At 50.5% G+C, this 22,982-nt stretch overlaps 4 protein-coding genes across 4 annotated transcripts; 3 read left to right on the top strand and 1 right to left on the bottom strand.

The window, feature by feature from the left end:
* Nucleotides 1–2,726: 2,726 nt before the first annotated feature.
* MYCGRDRAFT_97168 (uncharacterized protein) lies at nt 2,727–3,614 on the top strand (the record flags this gene model as incomplete). Its single annotated transcript, XM_003847957.1, has 1 exon — nt 2,727–3,614. The coding sequence occupies one exon, from the start codon at nt 2,727–2,729 to the stop codon at nt 3,612–3,614; it is 888 nt and encodes a 295-aa protein (XP_003848005.1).
* Nucleotides 3,615–5,162: 1,548 nt separating this feature from the next.
* MYCGRDRAFT_77560 (uncharacterized protein) lies at nt 5,163–6,108 on the bottom strand (the record flags this gene model as incomplete). Its single annotated transcript, XM_003848037.1, has 3 exons — nt 5,163–5,750; nt 5,817–5,831; nt 5,891–6,108. The coding sequence occupies 3 exons, from the start codon at nt 5,945–5,947 to the stop codon at nt 5,163–5,165; spliced, it is 660 nt and encodes a 219-aa protein (XP_003848085.1).
* Nucleotides 6,109–6,718: 610 nt separating this feature from the next.
* On the top strand, nt 6,719–8,181 carry MYCGRDRAFT_106396 (uncharacterized protein; the record flags this gene model as incomplete). The annotated part of the gene is made up of 1 exon (XM_003847958.1): nt 6,719–8,181. The coding sequence occupies one exon, from the start codon at nt 6,852–6,854 to the stop codon at nt 8,004–8,006; it is 1,155 nt and encodes a 384-aa protein (XP_003848006.1).
* Nucleotides 8,182–12,586: 4,405 nt separating this feature from the next.
* Nucleotides 12,587–16,429, top strand: MYCGRDRAFT_97171 (uncharacterized protein; the record flags this gene model as incomplete). The annotated part of the gene is made up of 4 exons (XM_003847959.1): nt 12,587–12,779; nt 13,045–13,986; nt 14,077–14,891; nt 15,050–16,429. 4 exons carry the CDS (start codon nt 12,587–12,589, stop codon nt 16,427–16,429), a joined length of 3,330 nt encoding a protein of 1,109 aa, XP_003848007.1.
* Nucleotides 16,430–22,982: the final 6,553 nt, after the last annotated feature.

Below are 22,982 nucleotides of genomic sequence, written 5' to 3' on the forward strand. Positions count from 1 at the left end.
TATGTTGTTAGGCGGCCCCTCGGTTGACTCCTGTGGCGCATCGATGCAAAGTCGAAATCCTTCGCTGAAGCCTCAAGCAAGAGCTGCTGCACGGCATTGGGCATAGTGCTGTCTGCTCGAGGTAAAGACTTCCATTTCATCCTCTATCGGGAATCGGATCGTGGAGCGGAACAAGAAATAGCTGAAAAGATTGCCGTCCACTAGAGACGTGAGCAATTCCAGGACTCCCATCGAGGTTTGGCCAGGGCTGAACAGTAGTGCTGCAGCCGCTACCGGTGCCACGAGAACCGTGGACCCCTTTCGATGGACACAAATTAGCGCCAGGGATATAGACTGAACCTTCCAGCAGAGCAGCTGAGTGGTGCTATGTCCACGTGCCTGATTAGTACTGAAGCATGGCTTGAACCTTGAAATAGTCGAGGCCAGCGCTCTAGATATCGTGTTCTCAGCGTGGATCTGTTTGACTGTCACGGCAAGCTTCGAGCCTGAGATGTGTCTTTGTATGGACCGACACAAGGAGCAGGGCCGAGGGCGGCGACATGATCGAGGTCGGAGGAGATCTAGACAGATTCCGGAGCCAATTTCTGCACTTAGCAATGCGCTTCGCGGTGAGCCCAAGCTTTAGCGAGAAGCGCCTCTGGGTTTGTGATTCTTCATTGTGGCTTGATCTGAGTTCTGCATGAGGAAGGAGCTGAACGAGAAGCGGGAAAGTTCTGCTCCAGTCTAGCTTAGTCAGCGTGGAAGGATCCTTAGTCCGACGCCACCAATATCGCCTCAGCTCATCAGCAAACTCTTCCGCGGCGGAGTCGTCTGTTCCATCTCACGCAATCGCGCCTTTTCGAAGACTTCGCAACACCTCGCTTTCCTTAAGCATGATCCTTGAGCCGTACGAAGTATGGACAATTTACATTGCTTGCTTGATCCGGAGTCATTTCCGCGTCTCATTCACCTACCAATCGGCTACCCCAGAGCTATCGCTTAGCAATTGAGCTAGGAATCGACTAGCGAGACTTTTCTGGCATCTCCGTCTAGTGCACCCACTGCGGCAAGGAGAAGCGGTGCTCTGCGCAATGCCACATGGCCTTTCCTCAAGCTGAGGGGCAGCGTACGTCTTGGGCTAGGCTGCATCAGTTGCAGGCGGGCATGCAGTGGCTTTCTATACCGACGACAGCTATAGAAGGATTCTGGGCTCGAAGACTGCGCTCGTAGGCCTCGACCACTATCACAGCTGGCGGCAAGGAGTCCCTCATGAGATTAGCCTTGCATTTGCCCCTCAGCTTGGAATACTCTTCCGCTGTGCCGTGTTCAGCCAGCCACAGTCGCGCTTCGGGTACTGCATTCGCTAGCGCATTTTACAGGCGCGATAGGGTTCAGCTGAAAACTGGCGGCACTGTCCGGACGAGCGCTACTATCCCACATGCTGCACTTTGATACCCTGTACCATCAGTCGCTATTGTGTCGTCGCCTGGTCGCCGTATTGCTGAGTTGCAATACTGAGTCTGCCACTACCGCCACTTTCGAATCTCGACTCAATGGACTTGGCATTGCATGCTGGTGCTGCCAGAAGTGGCCATATTTGCTGCGCGCGATTGACATCGTTGCCAGCAGGGTGACGACAGCGATTGATGAACGAGCGTTGGGTCAAGGCCCGCGGTGCTTGTCAGAGGCCGAGACATACGCAAGGAATCGGGCCTTATGAGGCTGCTGATACCGTGTGCAGATTCAACGGACCTGGGCCGTCCTATGCATCTTGTTATCCCTCGGAGCGCATTACAACCCACTTGGCCCGCTCGGCAAGAAAGATCGTCCCTATGCTGGGTCGGTCAGGTTGACGCAGCGGCCAGTGGAAGATAAATGGCTTCGACAGCGTACTTAAGCTACTGGAATGAGTGCTTGTCAAAGCATTCTTCTCTCGCAAAGACAACACTTCAGTGGACAGGACATGCCAATATCTGCAATCTCGACATATTGCCATAACCACGCCATTCTCAACATCGGGCTGATACTTCACGCGGCCTCTAAACCCCTCTCGGACTTTTCACACCATTCGTCGCACTCCGGCAACCTTCGACCAAAGATCCGAGTTCTTCAGCGCGCAAAAGCACAGCTAGCTGGAGCCAGGGTTTGCTACACAATAGCATGATCAGCACTCGCATCGTCGAGCAAACATGGACCAATACGTACAACCTGGGACCTCCGTCACCCTAAGACGGAATCGTTACCACTAGACCACACCAGCTCTGTCGGAGATGCCGGCAAGGGGTATGAGCTGGGCTGTATACCTTCAACTGCGGCAATGAACGAGCGAGTGTGGCATGTGCTAGTCATGGACTGGAAAATGTTGGCATGTGATCAAGGCTTGATGTTGACATCGTCGTTTCACTGACGCCGCTTGCTTAAGGTAGGAGACGAGCACTCTGACAGGCAGTGACAGCATCCCTCGACCATACGAGCCTATTGACGGGAGAAGTTCACCTAGTACTGCACCATTGAGCTGATTTGAGCATGCAGAAGCTTCCACGAGTGACGAGTCTTGGCAGTCTTTTCTTCCCATTGTCGCTCTACAATGCTTACAGACAAGAAATGACTAGGTGAACTCCCCAGATCTATCGCATGTTCTCGATTCAACGATTGAGCAAGCAGAACCTATCTTTGTCTCAAACATACCATCTCCATGTCTCAACCTCAATCACTCCACCGCACACAACCTAAGACACACATTGACAATGGCCAGCATGCATCATCCCTGCTCTCTCCTCGACCTGCCTCCGGAAGTCTTCGAGCACATCGCCATTCTCACCATCCCTCTCCACGACGACATCGCCAACCCCCTTCCACTCGCCCGCGCAGCCCTCCAAACCCTCACAATCCTCCAACTAATCTCCAAATCTCTCCCCCTCTCAACTCCTTACCTGCGCCAACTCCGCCTCAAACTCCTCTACGTCCTCTCTCCTCACTACCCCTCCCTGCACCATCTCTCTGCCACCCTCCCGAGACCGCTCGTCCACCCTTACCTCACCATCTTCCCGATCCTGGCCTTCGACCTCTTCCGCAGCGAATTCCTGCCATCGACCCACCCATCCTGCAGGATTTGCCTCCTCCACCTTCCCGCTTTACACGAAATCCACCTCTCCCTCGGAACTCTCCACTTCCCCTCCCGCGCTCGAATATACTGGCACACCTCCCCCAAAACCCGGCGGACCCTCCAAACCTTCATCCAAACCGCCGTCCTCCGCGTCCTCAACAACGTCCTCGCCCTCCAAGCCCACAAAACCCGCTTGACCATCCGTTTCAATTTCCAATACGACACCGCGCTCACCGGGATGGAGTCACTCACCAGCTCCGCGGTGCCGCATGTGTACTTCACGTTGCGGTGTCTGTATATTGGCGGGAGGAAGTGGATGGAGACGGAGCATAGAGAGGAAGTACATGTTCATGCGAGAGAGAGGAGGAGGGAAGATGGGTTGTGGGGATTGAAGGTGCTCCCCGGGTTGTGGAGTTTTTATGGAGAGGGGTGGGTTTGGAGGAGGGAGAGGGGGGAGGAGATTTTTATGAAAGAAGGGGGTGAGGCGTGGGGGTGTAATTGTTTTCCGACAGGAGTGGGGAGGGGGTGAGCTTAGATGCTAAGGTGAAGATACGAAAGCGTGTCGTAAGAGACGCTATCATCGACTTCACCACCACACCCTCACTCCCTAAAAAAGCTCCCCACTATCTCCCTCCACCCGCACCCAACCCTTAACCCCACCCTCTCCTCTCCATCCCCCTCCTTCCCCTGCACCACAGAATCCACCCTCCCTTCCCACAACTTCACCCTCCCCGTCCTATGCTCCCCAAACTCTATCTCCCACCTCACAACATCCTTCAACTCCCCCAGCTGCCCTCCCCGCTTCCTCAACCCCTGCCAGCGACTCAGAAATTGCGTGCGGTAGAAATCTGGTTTTGTGCGGAGTAGTTCAAACACAGCTCTGTCGTTCCCTCCACCACCTCCTCCCTCCCCTCCTCCATCGGAAGTCGTCTTGCTTTCGAGGTGTAGAAAGTGAAACACCGCCCGTCCGCGAAGTGGATTCCGCTGATCGTACGATGGGATGGTGACTTCTAATTCCAGCACGAAGAGAGGTAAGAGACGGGTTGCAAAGTGTTGGTCTACGCAGGCGTGGAGCTGAGAGGAAACTAGCCGAAGAGAGATCCAGAGGTCGCGGCTGGAAGTGTAGGATTGTGGGATGTGGGAGAGGATATGGAGCCAGATTTCGTTGGGGAGGTGGGGTGGCATTCTGATGGTGGGAGGTTGCTCTTTGGCTGTAGCAGCGGTTCTGTGCTGGTCAATGAGATGTGGACTATGGGGAAGGTTCGAAGTCTTGGTTGACCCCGTCGTAGAGGGAGCCTGGGTGTGGTGGTAGGTGTGGATTGTAAGAGGTGAGGTACCCCAAAGCCCGCGCTAATGGAGGAGGTGAAGTCAAGCTTACGGCGCTAGTTCTAAACCTAATGCAAATATTCCGTTGTGCGAAAGCTTAATTTCCTTGCCGGGATTCTGATGCTCCTGCCTTTTTGGGAATATTCATAAAGGTCCCACCTATTTCCACTCAACCTCATTGACTGTCGCTTTTCGGATTCCATGCTGACACTGATATCCGACCGTCGCGCGACCAAGATTTGACCTCGGACGATGCCAAGTCATGTAAAAATGAGCAAATCATGCATCCGCAGTGGCCTACGCCAACATTGTGCAAATTCAGCACAGCCCTCAACGCCATAGCAGACAGACTCATTCAGTAGCGACACCCAACTCAGCGGAGTCTGGAGATCAGACTCAGTCTTCATCATTATCCTCGTCCGCAACGGGGTGTTCGGGCGTCGGTTCGCGGCTAGATCGGGAAGTGCGCCTCTCGCCGTGCGATGGCATGACAAGGCTGTAAGTAGCAGGAAGATCAAGAGATTTGCCTGACCTTTGCGAGCATCGGCGTGGAAAGAGTGAGCTGTTAGAGTCTGCGCCGTGCACTGGAGGACATGTCATGTCGTGGGGCTGGACGGACAGTCTCTTTGTTCCGATCATCAGCCACGGTGTCCGTGAACGCGCGCGCTGTATCCTGTATAACGTCGCTGTGTGAAGTCTTGTCTTTCTCTTTCTCAAGGTCTTGACTTTCCGTTTATCTCTTGCTCACATCTCATACCCTTGCCTCCTTCCGAAAACTGACCTTCTCCACGCCGACACTCTCGTCTCCTCCCTCCCCTCTCTTCAACGTATAAACGTACAGCACCAGCACATCACCCTGCACATCCATCAACACAAAACTCGGCACGTTCCCCTCATCCTCTCCGTCCTCTCCCAACGTCTCGTCGTCCCAACTCGCCGCTCCTGTCGCACTCCCCGGATTCACAAAGAACTTCCCCTCCATCTCATACGCCTCGAATTTACACGTCCCTCCCCAACACAGGACATCCACATCCATTTGTCTCGCCGCGATAAGCAGCGCATCCGGGTCGCCATGTGGAATTATGGTCGAGGCGTGGGTGAAGCCTATCCGGAGGCTGCCGTGGGTGACGACTTTTGAGAGCGCGGTGGGGATTGGAAAGGAGGTGGTTGATTGTGTCGAGGGATCGGTGGAGGGGAGGGACATGGGGATGTCGAAGTCGCCTTTTACGAGTTGCAGGTCGGGTGCGAGGGTGCGGAGGAAGGCGTAGACGGATGGGGAGGTGAGGTTGCCGAGGCAGAGGATTTGGCCGATTTTGCCGGGGGTGAGAAGTTTTTTGAACTGGTGGGGAGAGGTGTGTTAGTTGTGTCGTGGGAGGTCGAGGGTGGGTTGGGTCGGTTTCTGTACCTTTGCGGGAATGTCCTGGTTCGGAGTTGTTAGTTGAGGGTTCTTGGTGAAGAAGAAGAGATTGAGGTGCTCACTATTGCTCGATCGGGGATGTGTAGGTCGCCTAGAACCAGTGATAATCGGGACGTCATGGTTGTGGTTGTGTTTGTTGAGCTGGGGGAGTGAGGTTCTGGGCGTGGCAGGCAGCTGCCAGTGGAGCAATTCGGTTGCGCTTTATTGTTGGGTCGAGTTGTATGCGTGACACCGAGAATTGGGAACTGTGTCAAGTATAGCGCAGCGCTGAACAGTCGTGTTGGTCGAATGAGGTCGATGTTGTAGCTGAGGTATAGCAAGACGTCCATCGTCGACTGCCGATCTCCGATTCCCCACGGGAGCATCCGTCACAAAATTCGGGGAGACAAATGGGAAATACAGAGAGTCTCAACGCGGCAAAAAGGCGACATTGGACGGCAATAATATCTGGATCAGTAATACTCTGGATATCTCGCCGTATCCCTCTTCTCGATCTCCAGCTCTCCACTTCTCACTCACATCCACATCTCGCGATATACGAGATTTCCGCGACGAGGCATTGGCTTCATCATCATCCTCAGGGGTACGATCAAACACAGCAGGAACCCGTGTTGTACGAGGCATTGGAAAACGACATCTCTCCAAGACTTCAACACCAGGATTTCTCCCACCAGCCAGACCGAACGACTGCAGGAACGACCGACACATCCAATCGCCTTGATCACATTTGTCCTCACTCCTCCGCAATACCCGATGCCCCTCCGCCTATTGCGGCTCTCACTACCCCTCCATACCCGAGCTACGATGCCGCCCAAGGACCGAGTCGCTCAAATCTCTCGTCATTTCTCCTACTCCAATGCACATGACGTCCCTCTAAACACTCCCTACTCCATCGAGCGATCCAACAAATCTCTCTCTTCCACCAACGCACCCTTCCCAATCCCCGAACAACGCTCTCCACTCTCCACCACCGCCGTATCCCTCAGCGAAGAAGGAAAACGCTCCAAACCCGCCGCCGTCAAAATGTCGAACCAAGCGCCCCATCCCGCTCTGCTCATCCCAGGCCCAATCGAGTTCGACGATGCTGTCCTCCAGTCCATGTCCCACTACTCCGAGTCGCACGTCGGCGCACCGTTCGTCAAGACCTTCGGAGAGGCCCTCAGCATGCTTCGCCAGCTCTTCCAGACCACCAACCCGGCTTCGCAACCTTTCGTCATCTCCGGCTCCGGCACCCTCGGCTGGGATCAAGTCGCAGCCAACATGACCGAGCCCGGCGACGAGGCATTGGTTCTTCATACGGGTTACTTCGCCGACTCCTTCGCCGACTGCTTCGAGACCTACGGCGTCAAAGTCACCCAACTCAAAGCCCCCATCGGCGACCGCCCTCAACTTGACGACATTGAAAAGGCATTGAAAGAGAGGAAATATAAAGTCCTGACTGTCACCCACGTGGACACATCCACCGGCGTACTTTCCGAGATCCCAGCCCTCAGCGAACTCGTCCGCCGCGTCAGCCCAGAAACCCTCCTCGTCGTGGACGGCGTCTGCTCAGTCGGCTGTGAAGAGATCCGCTTCGACGAATGGGACATCGACTGCGTGCTCACCGCCTCGCAGAAAGCCATTGGATGCCCAGCAGGTCTGTCCATCCTCATGGTCTCCGGCCGCGCCATCGAGTCCTTTAAAGCCCGCAAGGTTCGACCAAACTCCTACTTCGGATCATGGAAGAACTGGCTGCCCATCATGCAGAATTACGAAGCGAAGAAGCCATCCTACTTTGCCACGCCCTCTCCACAACTTGTCCACGCCCTACACACGAGCTTGACGCAGATTCTCTCCAGGCCTCTTGCCGAGCGGTTCGCCCGACACAAGGAAGTCAGCGATAAAGTCAAGAAAGCTATCACAGATCTTGGACTCAAGCAGTTGGCGAGCAAGCCTGAGAACCAAGCATCTGCCATGACGGCGATCTACCTTCCCAACGACCTCACTCCACCTGAAGTCCTGCCCAGTTTGTTGAAGAAGGGCGTTATCTTCGCTGGTGGACTGCACAAGGAAATCGCGGCGAAGTACATTCGATTTGGACACATGGGCGTGAGCATCATGGACCCGCAGAGGACGGATATTGATGATGCAATTAAGGCGTTGAAGGAGGGATTGGAGGAGGCGGGATACAAAGCGTAGAAAGATGGAGGCAATTGGATAGGGGACCAAGATAAAGGAGGCCATTATCGAATTTTTGTGAAGGCAAGGAAAGAGGCGGAAATCCGGGGAAATGAGTCTGTACATCGGAAGCCGAATACCAACCAAGCAAGCTAAAGCTACATAGATGTGAATCCAGCACTGTAGATCGATTTGCACAACAGACGCCCAGCATCATCATCTACTCGTGCGCGTGTTCTCTCCGGCACTCCCGTCGAAATGCCCTCCATCTCACTTGGTAGCATGACCACGCCGCTCTCGATGTTTCTTCCATATAGCGGCTTCAGAATACCGCCCACGGGACTTTCCAAACGCTTGGTAAATAAGGCTGTACTGCATTTTATTGCCCCGATGCTACTCATCCTGAGTGCTGTTCGTCATGTCCTCGCCCAACGAAAAGCGGATGGAATCTCTCCTAGCCTCGTTCCACGAGGGTGGTGAACGCTGTCTTGTTGACTGGGTGCTCGATGATCAGCGCTGCCAGGCCATCCATCTTCCCGTCCCTGATTTTCCCAAGAGACTTTCCACTGATCTCGCCTGTCAATCGAGGATACTAGCACCAATTCGAACGTGCACGATTCGGATTTCCAAATGGTGCGAAAGCAGGATTACTGGACGACAGGCGCAAGCTCGATACTCAATAATAAAGGGAATGAGCGCTATCGAAGAGTAGGGACTGGAGCCGTCCGATCTAGTCAGGTTAGAGGAGGAAGGTTGAGGTACGGATTGGATGCACGGGCGTGGGGATGTGCGCGATGTGGGAGGTGGAGGCTAGACGATGATGCCGATGCCATGGTGTGCTTCGTGTATGCTGTTTCTCATCAGGTCGCCATCGTGAACGCAACTTCCTGCACACACACTCTGTGGTCTATCGACCTGTGCCCAGGTCGCATGCCCGCGGTGGGCGACTCTGGCCGGTTCGCGCAAGGCGGCATGTGCGCTGCGTCCCCGGGCTTTCCGCGGACAGTATGAAGCGTAATACGGTCAGCAACGGCCATTGTGGCTTGCATGAGCTGAGAGAGACTTGTGCGTATGCTATAGGCAGGGTTGGATGTTAGTGTAGCGGGAAATGTAGCTATAAGGAGTGGTCTGACCAGATGAAAGCGACCTGTGCGCTAGTCCCGCCAAGGCGTGATGTCAGCGTCAATAACGTCAATATCGATGTATAACTCGAGCTCTGATTCGTCGGTTGGGTCAGGTATTCTCCGGAGCTGAACGTTGCCTGTGGCTGGCTGAACAGCTATCGTGCCTTGGTGCGCTTAGGATGCGTCCGGTTAAGAAGTGGCGTGAGATTCAGTGGTGTAAACTCACGCCAAATAAGCTATTTGACGCTGAATCCGCTACTTGTTCGGTTAAACAGCGTGAGATTGACACTTAATCCGCGTAAGAGTCGTCGGCGTAAGATTAGAGTTTGTATAGCGCAACAGTTGGTAATTTGGCTAATAGCAGCTATTATCGTTTACGCCGGTAGCTCGGATTCTTAATCCAGCTCCGGAGCAGGTTTAAGAGGTGCGTAAGTAACTAGCGTGTTATCGTTCGTAGACGCGTTCGTAGTATATTCGTTCCTATTGCTATTACTATTAGTTAATTAGTTAGCTATTAACATGCTAGCAAGGATTCGGAAGCCCTTAAAGAAGGCATTATTATCGCAGCTACTTACGCAGAGTAAGTAGCTACAGAGCTAGCTAACTACCCCTACACCTGTTAAACCTCTAACCCCTACTGCGAGTGTATTTAAAACCCCTGCTCGCAAAACCCCTGCTATCGAGCAGACGCTAACACTACGCGAGCCGACACTATTAGCTTAAGTCGCTTCTCGAGCACTCGCTGCGTTAGCGCTACGCCCTTAGTTAGTGCTAGTGCAGTCTATTAAAGAGGTATAACAGCCGAAGGGGGTAGAAGAGCCGACGGAGGTAGATAAGAGCGTTAGCGTTTAGACGAGCGGCGAAACAGATAGAAGCGGAGGTAGTAATAAGAGCGCTGCTCTAGAGTAGTTATAAGCCGTTAGTAGTATTCGCTTTACGTAGAAGGATTATAAGGTCGAGGCTATAGTGCATAGCTTAAACAAGTCGTTAGAGGCTAGCATACGAGCCGACAGTAGTGTAAAAGAAGCAGCTCTCGTAATTGCTGTTAAGGCTATTAAGGCAGCTACATTAGATAGCTAGCACCGTTTCTTTACTAATAGCAGCGTTAGCACTAAGGTTAAGGCTCTTAAAGGCGAGTAGAAGGTGTGGAATAAGATACTGCTGTTATCCGGCTAGGGATTCGACAACGACACTAGCTGCCCCTATGCCGAGCTAGAGGTAATAGAGTTGTACTTCGCTATCTATAAGAACGCTCGCAAATATACTAAGAAACCCTTAATGCTAGCGACCGAGCTAGATTAATTGTTTCGTAATACGGCGGCGACCGGCGTACACGCTACTAGAGCCGGTAGATCGAAGGCTAATAAGTCGCTCGGAACGGACGTTAAGGTAGACGAGACAACTACTCGCAAGAGGCAGGCGGCAGAGCAGGCTCGTAAGAATAACAAGCGTGCGAAGAGCGCTTCGGAAGGAGCGATGTATTATCTAGCCGATGTTCTGCGAGAGACGTTAGCAGCCCTAGCGCTACAACTTACGCTAGAGCAGTTAATGTTAAAGGCGGTGTTCTTACTAGATATAAAGCCGTGCGAAGAACTGAAGCCGCAGCAGCGAGTGCTCGTTTATTAGCGCATAAAGGAGATCGGAATGCTGGAGTATTAGTGCGACGTGCTAGATCCGGATTACAAGGAGGCGTTCGTGTTCTAAGCGGTGGATAAGTTAAAGGGCTAGTACGAGTTTAAGAGGGCTAGCAGGGCTAGTAGTAGTGTTGTTAGTAGAAGAAGGACGTCGAGCGGTGCGGAAGAAGGAAGTAAGGACGGTAAGGTCGATAATAAGTCAGCCTAATTCGAGAAATCCGCACGCGCGTCTTAGCGGGAAAAGAGAAGCAGAAGTTGTAAAGATTGTCCGTTAGAATTCGTAGTATAGCCCTACTTTATAGCAAATTACACTAAAAAACACCCCTTTTTTAGCACCCTTCCGAAGAGTAATAGACAGCTACCACAACGCACTCCCGCCTTCTAAATTAACTAAATTCCACCCTTAATTCTCGACTTCTTAACATTACTTCGTCGATTTACTACTCTTTAATTATTACTATTAACGACACCCTCTACTAGATACTCCTTATACGACGCCTATATGTCCCTTGCTAACTAGTTACGCTTTATAGTTATCGTCGTCCTCGGAGCTATATCCTTATCGCGCTGCGCTACCTCGTCGTCAAGCGGCCGATAATTCGTGTTATCTTCTACTAGCTCTACCTGCAGCGTGCGACTAAAACCGAGCAACACATTGTAAAGAGCGACATAGGCATACACCAGCTGCACCTGCGTAGCTATATCGAACGGCGGGCCTATCTTAAAGATGCGGAAGCGCTTCTTTAACATACCGAACGCTCGCTCTATAACATTCCTTAGCGACGAATGCTGCAGATTAAACAGCTCCTTAGGGTTCTTAGGCTTTATGTTAGCTAGGTATTGCTCCCTAAGATAGTAACGCATACTACGATATAGCACTATAGTTTGGTCGGTATTTAAATAACCAGCATCTGCGAGATAATAACAGCTATCCGGTGCGCTAAAGCCGTGCGAGGAGCGTGCATTGTTTAACACACGACCGTCGTATGCAGAGCCTTCCTAGCTAGCTAGTATAAACGTAAACCGCATGTTTATGTCGACTACTGCTAACACGTTCTGCGTAAGGGTTCCCTTGCGGTTGCGGAAGGGAGCCTGCTCGCCCTTTACGTATGCGAAGATGTAAGAGCCATCTAATGCTCTAACGCAGTCGTTAAACTACGGCGAATACTTGTATCCCCTTAACTAGATATGCTAACAATCCTTAACCTTCGCAGGCCTTACTACCTCTTAATAAACACGGCACACGGCGTCTAGCACTTAATAGAAGATCGGTCTAATAGTCGACGGTAAATGCTAGAAGTCCTTGGCGATATCGCGATATCGATCGTTATGCGTAACTATATGCAGGAAGATTAACACCCTCTAAGGCTTGCTAATTAGCCCTCTGCGCACACTTCTTAGATAAGGGTGCACGAGCTAATATATAGCATCGAACGCCCTCGGACTGCAACGCGTGTATCGATATAAGTATGTGTAATTGCGAAGGAGGTCGAACGTAAATCGCTTACTACGCTTAGTCTCCGTATATACCGTCCGGATACCTCCTAGTAGCATGCGACGAGCATAATCTTTAAGTATGCTCACGGCTAAGGCGGTAAGCACTATTATGTTGCGGTGGTAGCGACTAACACGCTAACGTTCTAAGGATATAGACAACTCTATAGTGGTAGTAGTAGTAAATACAACGATACACACGCAACGAGCTGAACACGCAACAACAACACTACTAACAACGCGCCGGCACCACGAACGCGACGACTCACAGCAGCACCGCTTAACCGAACAACACTATAAATCGACATGACATTAAACTTCCACCATTGCACACGCTAATGGCGACAACATGGTCCAAGCGCTCAAGTCACGCCGCACCTTAACCGGACGCATCCTTACAGCTCGAGCTTCAAGGAGGCCGATCAGACCACGACACGACAACTGGCTGTGCTCGAGGCTGGCTGAGAAGCTGCAACATGCTATCGATTTCCGGAGACGTGCTCGTGATACGCACCCATCATGCGTGGAGCTGGCCTGGCCTCGTATGCCAGCTGCAGGCCGGGACCAAGGTCGAATCTAGCGATGTCGCTAACCGACGAGTGAATGTCCGCGCAGATGCCCTTGGATCAAGATTCTCGAGCAAGTTGGCGTACTCTATGGTCCGGTTACCTGAATGCGCCGTGAATGCTAGCCTATGCTATTTCCTGCCGGAGGCACTGACCCAAGACGAGGACAGCGACGAGAACTGGATCGACCTACAAGCCCCGAGAAACTGAGTCGCCATGGGCAATGCCATGTGTATACCAGTCGACGTGACTGCCTACGCACTGAGTAAAAAATGTGCGGAAGCTGGTACTGAGGCCTCTCCTCGCTCAAGACTGGCGCCGCTCACGCAGCCAAACTACGTTGGCCTGCAGCTTCACAACGCACTGATACAGCACGATGTGCTTGATCATATCGATTTTCACCTTACTGCGCCAGCCAGCAACAATCCGCGCATCTCAAATCTAGCGAAGCAGCCGTCTGAATTGCGAAGAAACCGGCTTGGCAACTACGTCCACTGGAGTCTACCACGCCTATATCGATCCGCGCAGACCAGCGCGGATAGCTACGAGAACAAGAATGACAAGGACGTCCGACCTTCCGGAACGCCAACTCTGAATCCGAGCTTTCGAACCGTGCCCAACAGATGGCTGGTGGTCCGGCGACTCGACTTGGGCTCAGCCCAGCCGCAAGGCAGTGGGCTTCCGGAATATCAATCCTGGGTCGTGGAGAGTAACGCTGTGCGTAACATTGGTGGCATTGAGAACTCAGCCGATCTCGAAGTCGACTGTGTGCCGTTTGTCACCGGCAGCGGTTTCGAGCCTGGCAAAGCACCCGACAGTGCACGACCTGATGGGTTTCAAATGCAGTCCGAGACCTTTCTGGGTAAGAAAAGTGCGCACGCCGGCTTCGATCCGAATGTCGAAAGAGGGTGGACAGCGACGGCATCGCCGACCGTACCATTGACGGTGATGAACTCCTCCAATCCACTCTTTCCGGACTATGTCCCGCACAACAGCAAAGTATTCTCCATCATCGACTCGTTCCGATACAAGAAAGCTGGAAACAACGACTGGCTGTATCTTGACAAGGCCAATGCGAGCTACTTTGTACTGGGCTGGCATTCCGAGACCCAGGATTCTCCTCTTCCAAAGACTGGCGCTCGGCTGAGTAGCAGACTTCAGAGCCTCTTCCTCTCTCTCAACAGTGCTACTAGCGCAGACCCGGCAGAGAAATAGCGAGTTTCCGATCTCTTGGCGAGCAATGATGCATTCGATGTCCTCTGTCATGGCGCAGTCTACAATGTGAAGTACGACTTCAACGGAAAGCCTCCGAGTAAGGCTGATGAGGCCGCCAAAAAGCTCAGCACTACTACAAAGATGGAGCCGGTCTCAATTGGCACGACTCCACTGGATGGCATTTGGACCTTTCTGGATGCCCATGATGCGGACAGCGCCGACGATGCCGAAACCATCTTTGGCCAAGGAGCGCATGACGTTGTGGAAAGCATTGTCGATATGGCATCTCTGCTGTATGCTCAAGATGACACATACGACTCCAAAATCCGAGCTCAAGATATTCTCTACACGAACAACTTTGCTTCAAATAGCGGCGGCAATGAATGGCACTTTGATGGAAAGACATCTTCGGACAAACCACCATTGATGCCGAACGATGCTCAGCGGAAGACTCTGGCACTCCTGAACGAGCAGAGCAAGTTAGATGCTGCGAATGAGAAACTTCGGGACACAAGATGGGAGCTCTTCTCCGAGTGGTGGCAGTTCTTGAGCAATCGCGCCAATGACCAGAACAGCGTCATTAGCGATGCCAAAAATCGTGTTGCGACGTTGAAACGCAAAGCCGTAACCTTGGAGAGGTTGGTCAACACAATTACGCAGTCAATCAACCAACCGGGACAGCACTCCAAAACCAAGTGCCCTGCAAACAAGCCGCCAAAGCACCATTCTACAAGCGGAAAGATCCGACCCTGTGCATCGCTGGGCTGGACCCCGGGTTCGCGCCAGACTTCATGGACGTACTCCCAGTCCGTGATGAGAAGCAGATCAAGATGCCCGACAACAAGTTCGTTCAGATTGCCAAAGACTTTATGGGTCAGGCTATCAATCCCTTGCCAAACAAGCTGTAGTCGGCGTGTCAGACGCTACTGGCCGAATTCATCAACGACATTGCTGTGAACGTCGACGGCAAGACCAAAGGACATAAACAATGGGGAAATGTCAATCCATTCCAACCTTTGTTCATCGAGTAGGAAGCACAGTATTTCCATATTGAGCGCAAGAAGTGGACCGTCAGTGTTCGGAAAAGTCCCGTCGGTCAGCCCCACTCACAAGTTCGATATGGGTTGTCCGAGCCTTTGCAAGCAGCGGATCAGAAAGACGTCAGAGTCCTCAGCGGCAGGGTCATCCTCACGCCTCAGCCCGTGTTCTCTATTGAAGATGCCGTCCGCCAAGTCTTGGACAATTCTGGACCCGAGCTTGAAGCTGCCGGGTTGAGTAAGGATGAAGTGGCAGCCCTCAAAAAGGACAGCGGGAAGGCGCTGAAGCAGTTGAAATTCATCTCGGCGCAGCTTTCAGGCCTCACAGATCATCTACTCACCAAATACGAGGGCGCTCACGTCAAACCCACCTTTCGAAAGCAGGGTGGAGGTGTGCAGAGTATGAATGTGGCAATCACTAAATGTGCCGCGATTGATGACCCAGTGGACGGAGACAATCGATCCATGGTCGAGCTCATTGGAGCCGAGAGTGGTCTGACACCGTATGCGAATCTACTGACCTTTGACAAATATCCAGGCGTGCCCTTCAAAGGTGTCACGCACGGTCAGATGATGTTCACGAAGCTCAACATCATCGATAAATTTGGCGAAGCGGTTTGCGTTTTTCAGCCTCGACCTGCTCGGAGGGCACCGAAGCCAGAGGACGCATCAGCTTCGTTCTATCCTTGCTTGAGCGATTTCCTTTCCCCGGACACAATCGGCGACAGCAGCCGCCTGAACACAGTCTTCCAGGAGCCTGCCGTCAACGCCGGACAATGGCCACTGTGCCGGTTTCTTCAGCTCACGCCCGCGATCAATCAGGAGGCCAGAATAAATGCGTCCTTCCTCAACCCCAACACGGACGGACCCACTCCGTCCTGGCACGAGACAAACGGTGACATGCATGAAAGCCCAGTCTTTGGCTGGCTTGTTCTCAACTACCAGGACTACGGTTTTCAGTTCTTTTTGGAAGACGGCACTTTCCATCGTCAAGTGAGGGTGGGAGGTCCTACCGGTACAAATGCAAGCAGCAAATGGTTGCCATTCGATCCTCCGAGTAAGCCATCCGGCAATGCTCAACTCGATCAGCTCATCAATCGAATGACGACTTGGAAACCGCCACCAGGATCTCAAGAGACGTCCGCAACATACCTCCAAGGCTTCTTCGACATGATCAACAGTGCGACCAAGAACATGCCCTACGCTCCAAGCGACTACTCAGCCTACGCCAATGCCATCGTCGGCAAGCCTCTCGCTCTGGTCAACGTCGGCTGGTCCCTCAAACTCCAAGCTCCACCCTACAAGCATCAAAACATACTCGGCAACACCCCTCTACTGGCGCAGACTGGGCACTTGTCCCTGGTGCGGAGCTAATGGTAGCATGTGGTATCGCCATCGACTGGGCTGATTCTCGTGGCGCAGCACCAAGGTGACCGGTAGGTATTGTAAGACGAAGAACAGAACCAGCGAGTTGTATGCGAAATCCTTGGTAGCTCTCATCGGTCTTGGGCCGAACCCTGCGAATGGAAAACTGCTGCGGTCGAGCGTTTCATCAGGGCATCAAGACGCCGGTGAGCGTCTCGCGCCATAGGGCTCAAGTGTGGTGCGTCGCGGCGCGGACAAGGTGGAGAACTTTCGCTTCTGTCTGATTAGATATTCTATAGCTTTGCGCTGCCTTCGCAACGTAATCTGCATTCCTAAGGTCTTCGATAAGGTCATCGGTAAGGTTACACATAAGCCCACAGCTAAGATTATGTAAAACTCGCACTAAGCTGTACTAGCGTACTGTAAGCCGACTTTGAGCGCTGTGAGCCGACAGATTAGCGCTGTAAGGTCAGCAGGGCGCTGGCGCCCCCCTAGTCTATTACCAATGGCGCGATGACCATCATCGGGCTGACAATAAGTTAAAGGCTGCATCACAGAAGAGCAGGAAGCGTGCCAGGTCAGTGCACTGCAAATAGCACGATGTGGCACAAACAGATGCAAACAAATGATCTGCACCCCTCGCGCTACTGCGTCCGTAGTGATAAATTGAGGTGCTGCGGGTGAGTTTCGGCCATTCCTGATGGGATGCCGAAGACTGAGTGTACCGAATGAATCCTGATTGTCTCCTGCATCAATCCCAATGTATGTAACCTGACGAAACCACCATCCCCGCAGACCCCGCTCCACGCAGACCCTCTTATCAAAGCATCTGTCCATGAATCTTTTGCCCGTTTACTATCGACTCTACCCGCTTCCCGCAATTTTATTGATCGTTGTGTCGAAGTGATCAAAAAGCGGAAAAAGAATGATACTTATTTATGAGGGCGGAGGCCCTTAAGCTATATAGACTAACTGAAACGAGCGAGTTATATGATAATGACGAGCCTTTAAGTGAAACGGTGCCTAAGGCTTTAAGGGTTTAAGTAAACCTAAGCGAGGTTTTTGGTGTTTTTGAACATCCTCCCCTTTAGTAAATGCGTAACCTTAAGCGTTCGTAACAACCTTAATTAAAGGCTCAAATTATATGCTAATGCTCTTAAGTAGGTGTACGTAATCTCGACTAAACGAGCGTAATCTAGGAGGTCCGTAATTGCTCGGAAGGTAAGGGCTTAAGTGCAATCGTCTAGCTAATTCTAGCAGGTGAATAATCTAATTTACGTACTATCACAAGCCTTAAGCTGGTAACTGCTAGTACGTAGTCGAATTTACTAGCAGGTCGCCCCTTTAAGGGCACAAAAGCGACTGCGTTCTTCTTTTTAAACCCTCTCTCTTTTATTAACTTCCGCAACCCTTTCCTTCCCTTTTCCTTAGACCTTTATATAGTCTACGATTACTATACCTTACAACATTACAACATACCTTAAGCAACAGTCGCTATAGCGAAGGGTAACGAAGATAAGCGCAAGAAAGACGATAAGAGCAAGGACGACAAGGTCGACAAGCAGCTCCGCCGATCTCCTCGCAAACTAGCCCCTAAGTTCCCTCCTGCGAAGGCTGTTTAAAGTGCTATTAAGACAGTTAAGCGCGGATACTTAGATGTAAGGATATTAACTTAAGTATTCGGCTCGGTCTTAAGCAGCAAGAAGCAGCCGTTACGAGCTGCTGCTACCTAAGAATTAATAGATAAGTTCGCTTTAAGGAAACTCTACGTCTAGCCTAATATTATGTCTCGGCGTAACCGCATAGAGTACACTAAATTCGGGTATAAGCAAGCTACCGGTTATAAGTCGGCATACGATGCTTATCGCGATAAGCTTAATATATCTGCCTTAAGCCTTAGGTCTAAGCTACTAGGCACACGCGCCCCTATAAGCAACAATTACGAAATCCCTTAGCGCAACCCTTAACTAGCGAACTAGGGCCGTAGCTTAAGGAGTCGCACTGCCGTACAAGGTTAGGACCCTACGATGCCTCGCAACGTCCTTAACCGCTCTCCGGATCTTCGTAGCTTGTACCCTAAGCTAGATCGCTTTAACCCTTAAGGAAACATTAATAGCACTGCTATGCACGCCTCTGTCGGCGCTCGACTTAAAGCTCTCCTTACTCCTAACCTAGCCTCTAATCGCATTGCGGTTACGGACGCATAGATAAGGGAAGTAATGTATTGTCTAATTATAGTGTCGAATGCGCCTATTAAGTACCTTCGGCAATTCCTAGCTGCCTTTACGATTTCCTAACTTAATGCCTTAATCGATAGGCTTTAAGCGTTTAAGCTAGGCGATCTGCGCAGCTTAGACTAGCGTAAGTCCGACGGTTACCTTATTAGGGCCTACAAGTAATAGCGTCTAGTCTCTCTTTTTACTTAAGCTCTCGGTAGCAGTCCTTAAGAAGGCAACTATAGCTGCGAGTCCGGCAAGCGCAAGGCTAGGCCCTTTAAGTTATGCCGCAGTAGTAGAGGCTGCTTTAGCTACTGTGCTAACTACAGCTATACTAACTACTACGATCGCTATTCGGTTAGAGACTCTAAACTCTAGGGAAAGACTAGGACTAAGAAGAGGAGCCCGAAGGCTAAGGAAGGTAATAACGATGTAGAGGACGAGTAGGTAGACTTTAAGGAGGAAGTCTTAATTCCGCTCCTAGAAGAGCCTATCTAAGTGCCTTTAAGCCCGCCGCCTTCTAGCCCCCGACTATTCGATTCTAGACCCGGTAGGGTTACTTAGCTGCTTAACCCCCTTCTTACTAGTCGGACAAATCTTGCCGATATAGAGGACATTAATTTAATAGCTGTCGCAGCTCGTTCTCCTAACTTAAGGGGTCCTTTGTCTACTCGTAAGGAGATAGACACTACTCCTTCGCGGCTAGAGCGTCCTTACTTAGATCCTTTAAGGGGGTTCGGTAGATCTCCGGGTACTAGGCCTTTATCCTTCTAGCTTCCTAAGAACTACGCCTAAGGAATGCCTATAACTATAGATAACAGGTATCGCCGCGACAACCCTTAAGCTGTGCGTACGACCCGTCCGGCTAACGCACCTCTACTCTTCCGCACCGGGCAATAAGGCCCTCCTTAAACGCCTTCCCGACCGGCACCTAATCTCTTTCTAACAGGCGATCGTTAAGGCACTTAAGCGCTAGGGCCCCCTAGTACAAGTAATCGCTAGGGCCCGCCCCCTCGGCCGAGCACTATACCTACTGCCGTTCAAGCTCCGGTTCGAAACGTACTAGCCCTAGCCTGTTAATCTCTAAGCCTACCGTTCTTCGATGCGGCAGAGGACTTTGTAGACCTAATGTACAAGGGAGAGAGACTCTCCTACGCTATCGATTAGACCTTAATACTAGCAAGGACGGGCTTAACTAAGGATTATAATCTAATCCTAACCTTCTCCGGCCGCCTTATATATAAACTAGTGCTCCCCTTAAGCGGGTTCGCTACCTAGGGGAACCTGTTCTTTAGCACAGCTCCTCGGGCTAACAATAGACGTTAAGGATACGGCGCCGAAGGCCTAATAGTTCCTGCAGGAAGCTAACGCACGCGCGTGTACACAGAGCACATCGAGCAGCTCTACCGCAACCGCTTTAACAAGCGCTACTCCGTATATTAAGTCGTCTAGATAGCTCTCTCGCGGGCTTAAGTACGTCTTAGGGCAAATTAAGGCATTACCCCTTAGATGCTGCACTTGCAGGCGGTAATATTAGCCCTTAAGACGCAGCTTATTACTAAGAAGGAAAAAGATGCTAAGAGGGAGCAGGCTAAGAAGGGTTAATTTAGGTCTAAGTGCGATTAGTAGAGAATTCGTAGGCTTAAGCAGGAGCACCAAAAGCGTTGTTTTTCTTAATTTTCTTTTTCTAAGCCCCCTTATCTGCTAGGCTGTGCATACGATGCAATACGACGCTAGAAGCTAGCGCAAAATAAATGTATAATAGCACTTTAAGGAATAGCCTTAAGTATAGAAAACATAAAATGAAAACCCTCCGGGGGATCTATTAAACTTAGGCTCTCGCATTAACCTTTCGTTTAGACTTAAAGGTTAGCTTCCTTCGTAGCTACACCGCAGGATTACGAGAAGCTTCCCTTGTGTTCTAGGGTAGTCGTTAACGGGGAACAACTATAATAGTGTCCTCGTTATTACCCGACTCCCCTTAGGGTTTAAGTAGAGTCTCCTAGAGCTCGGAAGGGATTACAAGTAGTTCCTCTTCTGTTTCTTCTATAACAGGCTCTATAGGGATAGGAACAGTTGCTACAACAGGGTTAACTTAAGCGTCCTCCCTTAATATTGCGGCTGCATTTACCGGATATATAACCGGCTAACTTAAGGGTGCTAACTTCTTTAGCTCCCTAAGATGTTTCTTTTCGAGAGTAGCCTTAAGTTTCTCTACCTCCTTAGTATTGTCTCGATTTGCGCGTAAAACATCTCTATACTTCCTTCGGATCTTATTAGCAGCGAGTTTAAGCTTATGTTAAAACTTTAGCTAATCGTTAGTTTTTAAAGAATCTAAAGGTTTGCCCTCCCCTAAAAGGAATCGAAGGGCTCCTAACTATTTAAGCTGCTATAAAGACAACTTGTCCTACTTCTGCTTAGGGATAGTCGCTAAAGTAGAGAAACTTAAGCGTAGATTAAGTGTAAGATTATTACGCAAGGAGTCCTTAAACTCCTAGCTAGCGGCCTTAAGTAAAATCTCCTGTCTATAGCGCTTCTGCCAGTCCCTAAAACTAGTGTAGTTAGCGCGGATTAGGCGATTACTATGCACTTAATACTTAACTACAGAACCGTCGTAGGACTCTAAGGTATATATACTAAGCTAGCTTCGCTTAATTACCTTAAAGGGACCTACGAAGGTCGGTTAGAGCTTCGTCTTAGTCTTATTTAAGACAAGAACAAAGTCTCCCTTAATAAACTTGCTATTAGTCTCCTTAAAGGTGTGTCTACTAATAGCGCCGGCTCTTACTGCTTTCGTAAGCAGCTTTTCTGCGGTAATCGTCCTAGCGTTCTACATTACTTAATGCCTAGATTTAGGATCCTCGGGCTTAAGCTGCATCGGACGTAGGTACGGATAATCCTTAAGTATTCGGGGTTGCTAGCCGAATAAGAGGAAGAAGGGGCTGTATCTACAACTGGACTAGGCCCGGATTCGGCTTAAATACAGCGCCTTAGGAAGGTACAAGTCCTAAGCGTGTACGCTTTTACTATAGCATATCTTAGAGAGGATCCGGCCGAGAACACCGTTTAAGGCCTTAACCTTCCCGTTCGTGCGAGGATAGTAGGGCGTCGTTAGCCTATAGTTAGCTTAAAGGGTATCTATAAGGATATTAAACGCCTTGCTTATAAAGTTGGATCTATTATTACTAAGGACTTCCCTTAGGGGTCTAAAGTTCGTATAGATCTCTTCTTAAACAAAACGAGCGACCGTCTCGGTTTCTTAATTTAAGGTAGCCCTTGCAACTAGCTAACTAGTAGCATAATCTACAGCTATAATAATGTACTTGTTACTATTAAGTATAATAGGCATTAGACCGACAACATTAATCGCCTAGCGCTTAAATAGCTTAAGCTTAGAATTAGCTTAGTAGAACCGCGGCTCCTGCAGGGGACTCCGGGACTTCTTCTTCGTAGCTTAACACTAAGGGCAAGTAGAAGCGTAGTTATAAACATCCTGTTTAAGTAACTACTACTAGCCCCTTGCTCGAAGAATGCTGCAGACGCCGGGCAGTGCGAAGTGCCTATAGTTATTATAGTAGTGTTTAAGGAAGTCCTACCGGAATTCCGGATCTACGTAGGGTACAAGGCTTCTATTAGCCTCGCGATAATATAAGAGGTCGTCCTTAAGGACAAGATCTAACACCTTCTTTTTAATTAAGCGGCTTAGCTTCTTGTTCTTAGGCATCTCCCCTGTAGTTTTAAAATAGATTACTCTATTAACTACCTTACGCTCGGAGAATCCTCGTATAATTGTCCCCCTTGTAGCGTTCTCCTTAAAGGAGTAAGGCAAAGCAGTTAAGAAGTCCGCGGGTTTAAGTAATTAATCCCTAGGCTATGCAGAACCCTCCCCGGCTATATTAGCTAGGGTACCTTCTATTAAGTCCGGCCGGCGGGAGAGGGCATTAGGGACTATAGCCTTACTCCCCTTGCGGTAGCGGATGTCGATATTATAAGCTTAAAACTCCTTAATCTAGCGTGCAAGCCGCTTAGTTAGAGTCTTTAAGGTTTTTAGGTACTATAGGCTGTAGTAATCCGTAATTACTTAAGTCTTAGTCCTATTGTTAATATAGTAGTTCTATTTTCGAAGGGCTTCCTTAATAGTAAGGAGCTCCTTCTCGTGCACTAGATAGTTTAGTTCTGCCCCTTGCAGCTTGCGGCCCTCGAAAGTAACCGGATGCAATTTCCTATTAGAGTTAGCTTAATGTAGGACTGCACTAAGCGCCTACTTACTTACATCTGTTTTAATAATAAAGGGCTTCTTAGTATCTAGCATAATTAGCACTAGCTCGCTGCATAGGGCTTCCTTA

The sequence above is a fragment of the Zymoseptoria tritici genome, chromosome 12, assembly GCF_000219625.1.
Source record: "Zymoseptoria tritici IPO323 chromosome 12, whole genome shotgun sequence".
NCBI lineage: Eukaryota > Fungi > Ascomycota > Dothideomycetes > Mycosphaerellales > Mycosphaerellaceae > Zymoseptoria > Zymoseptoria tritici.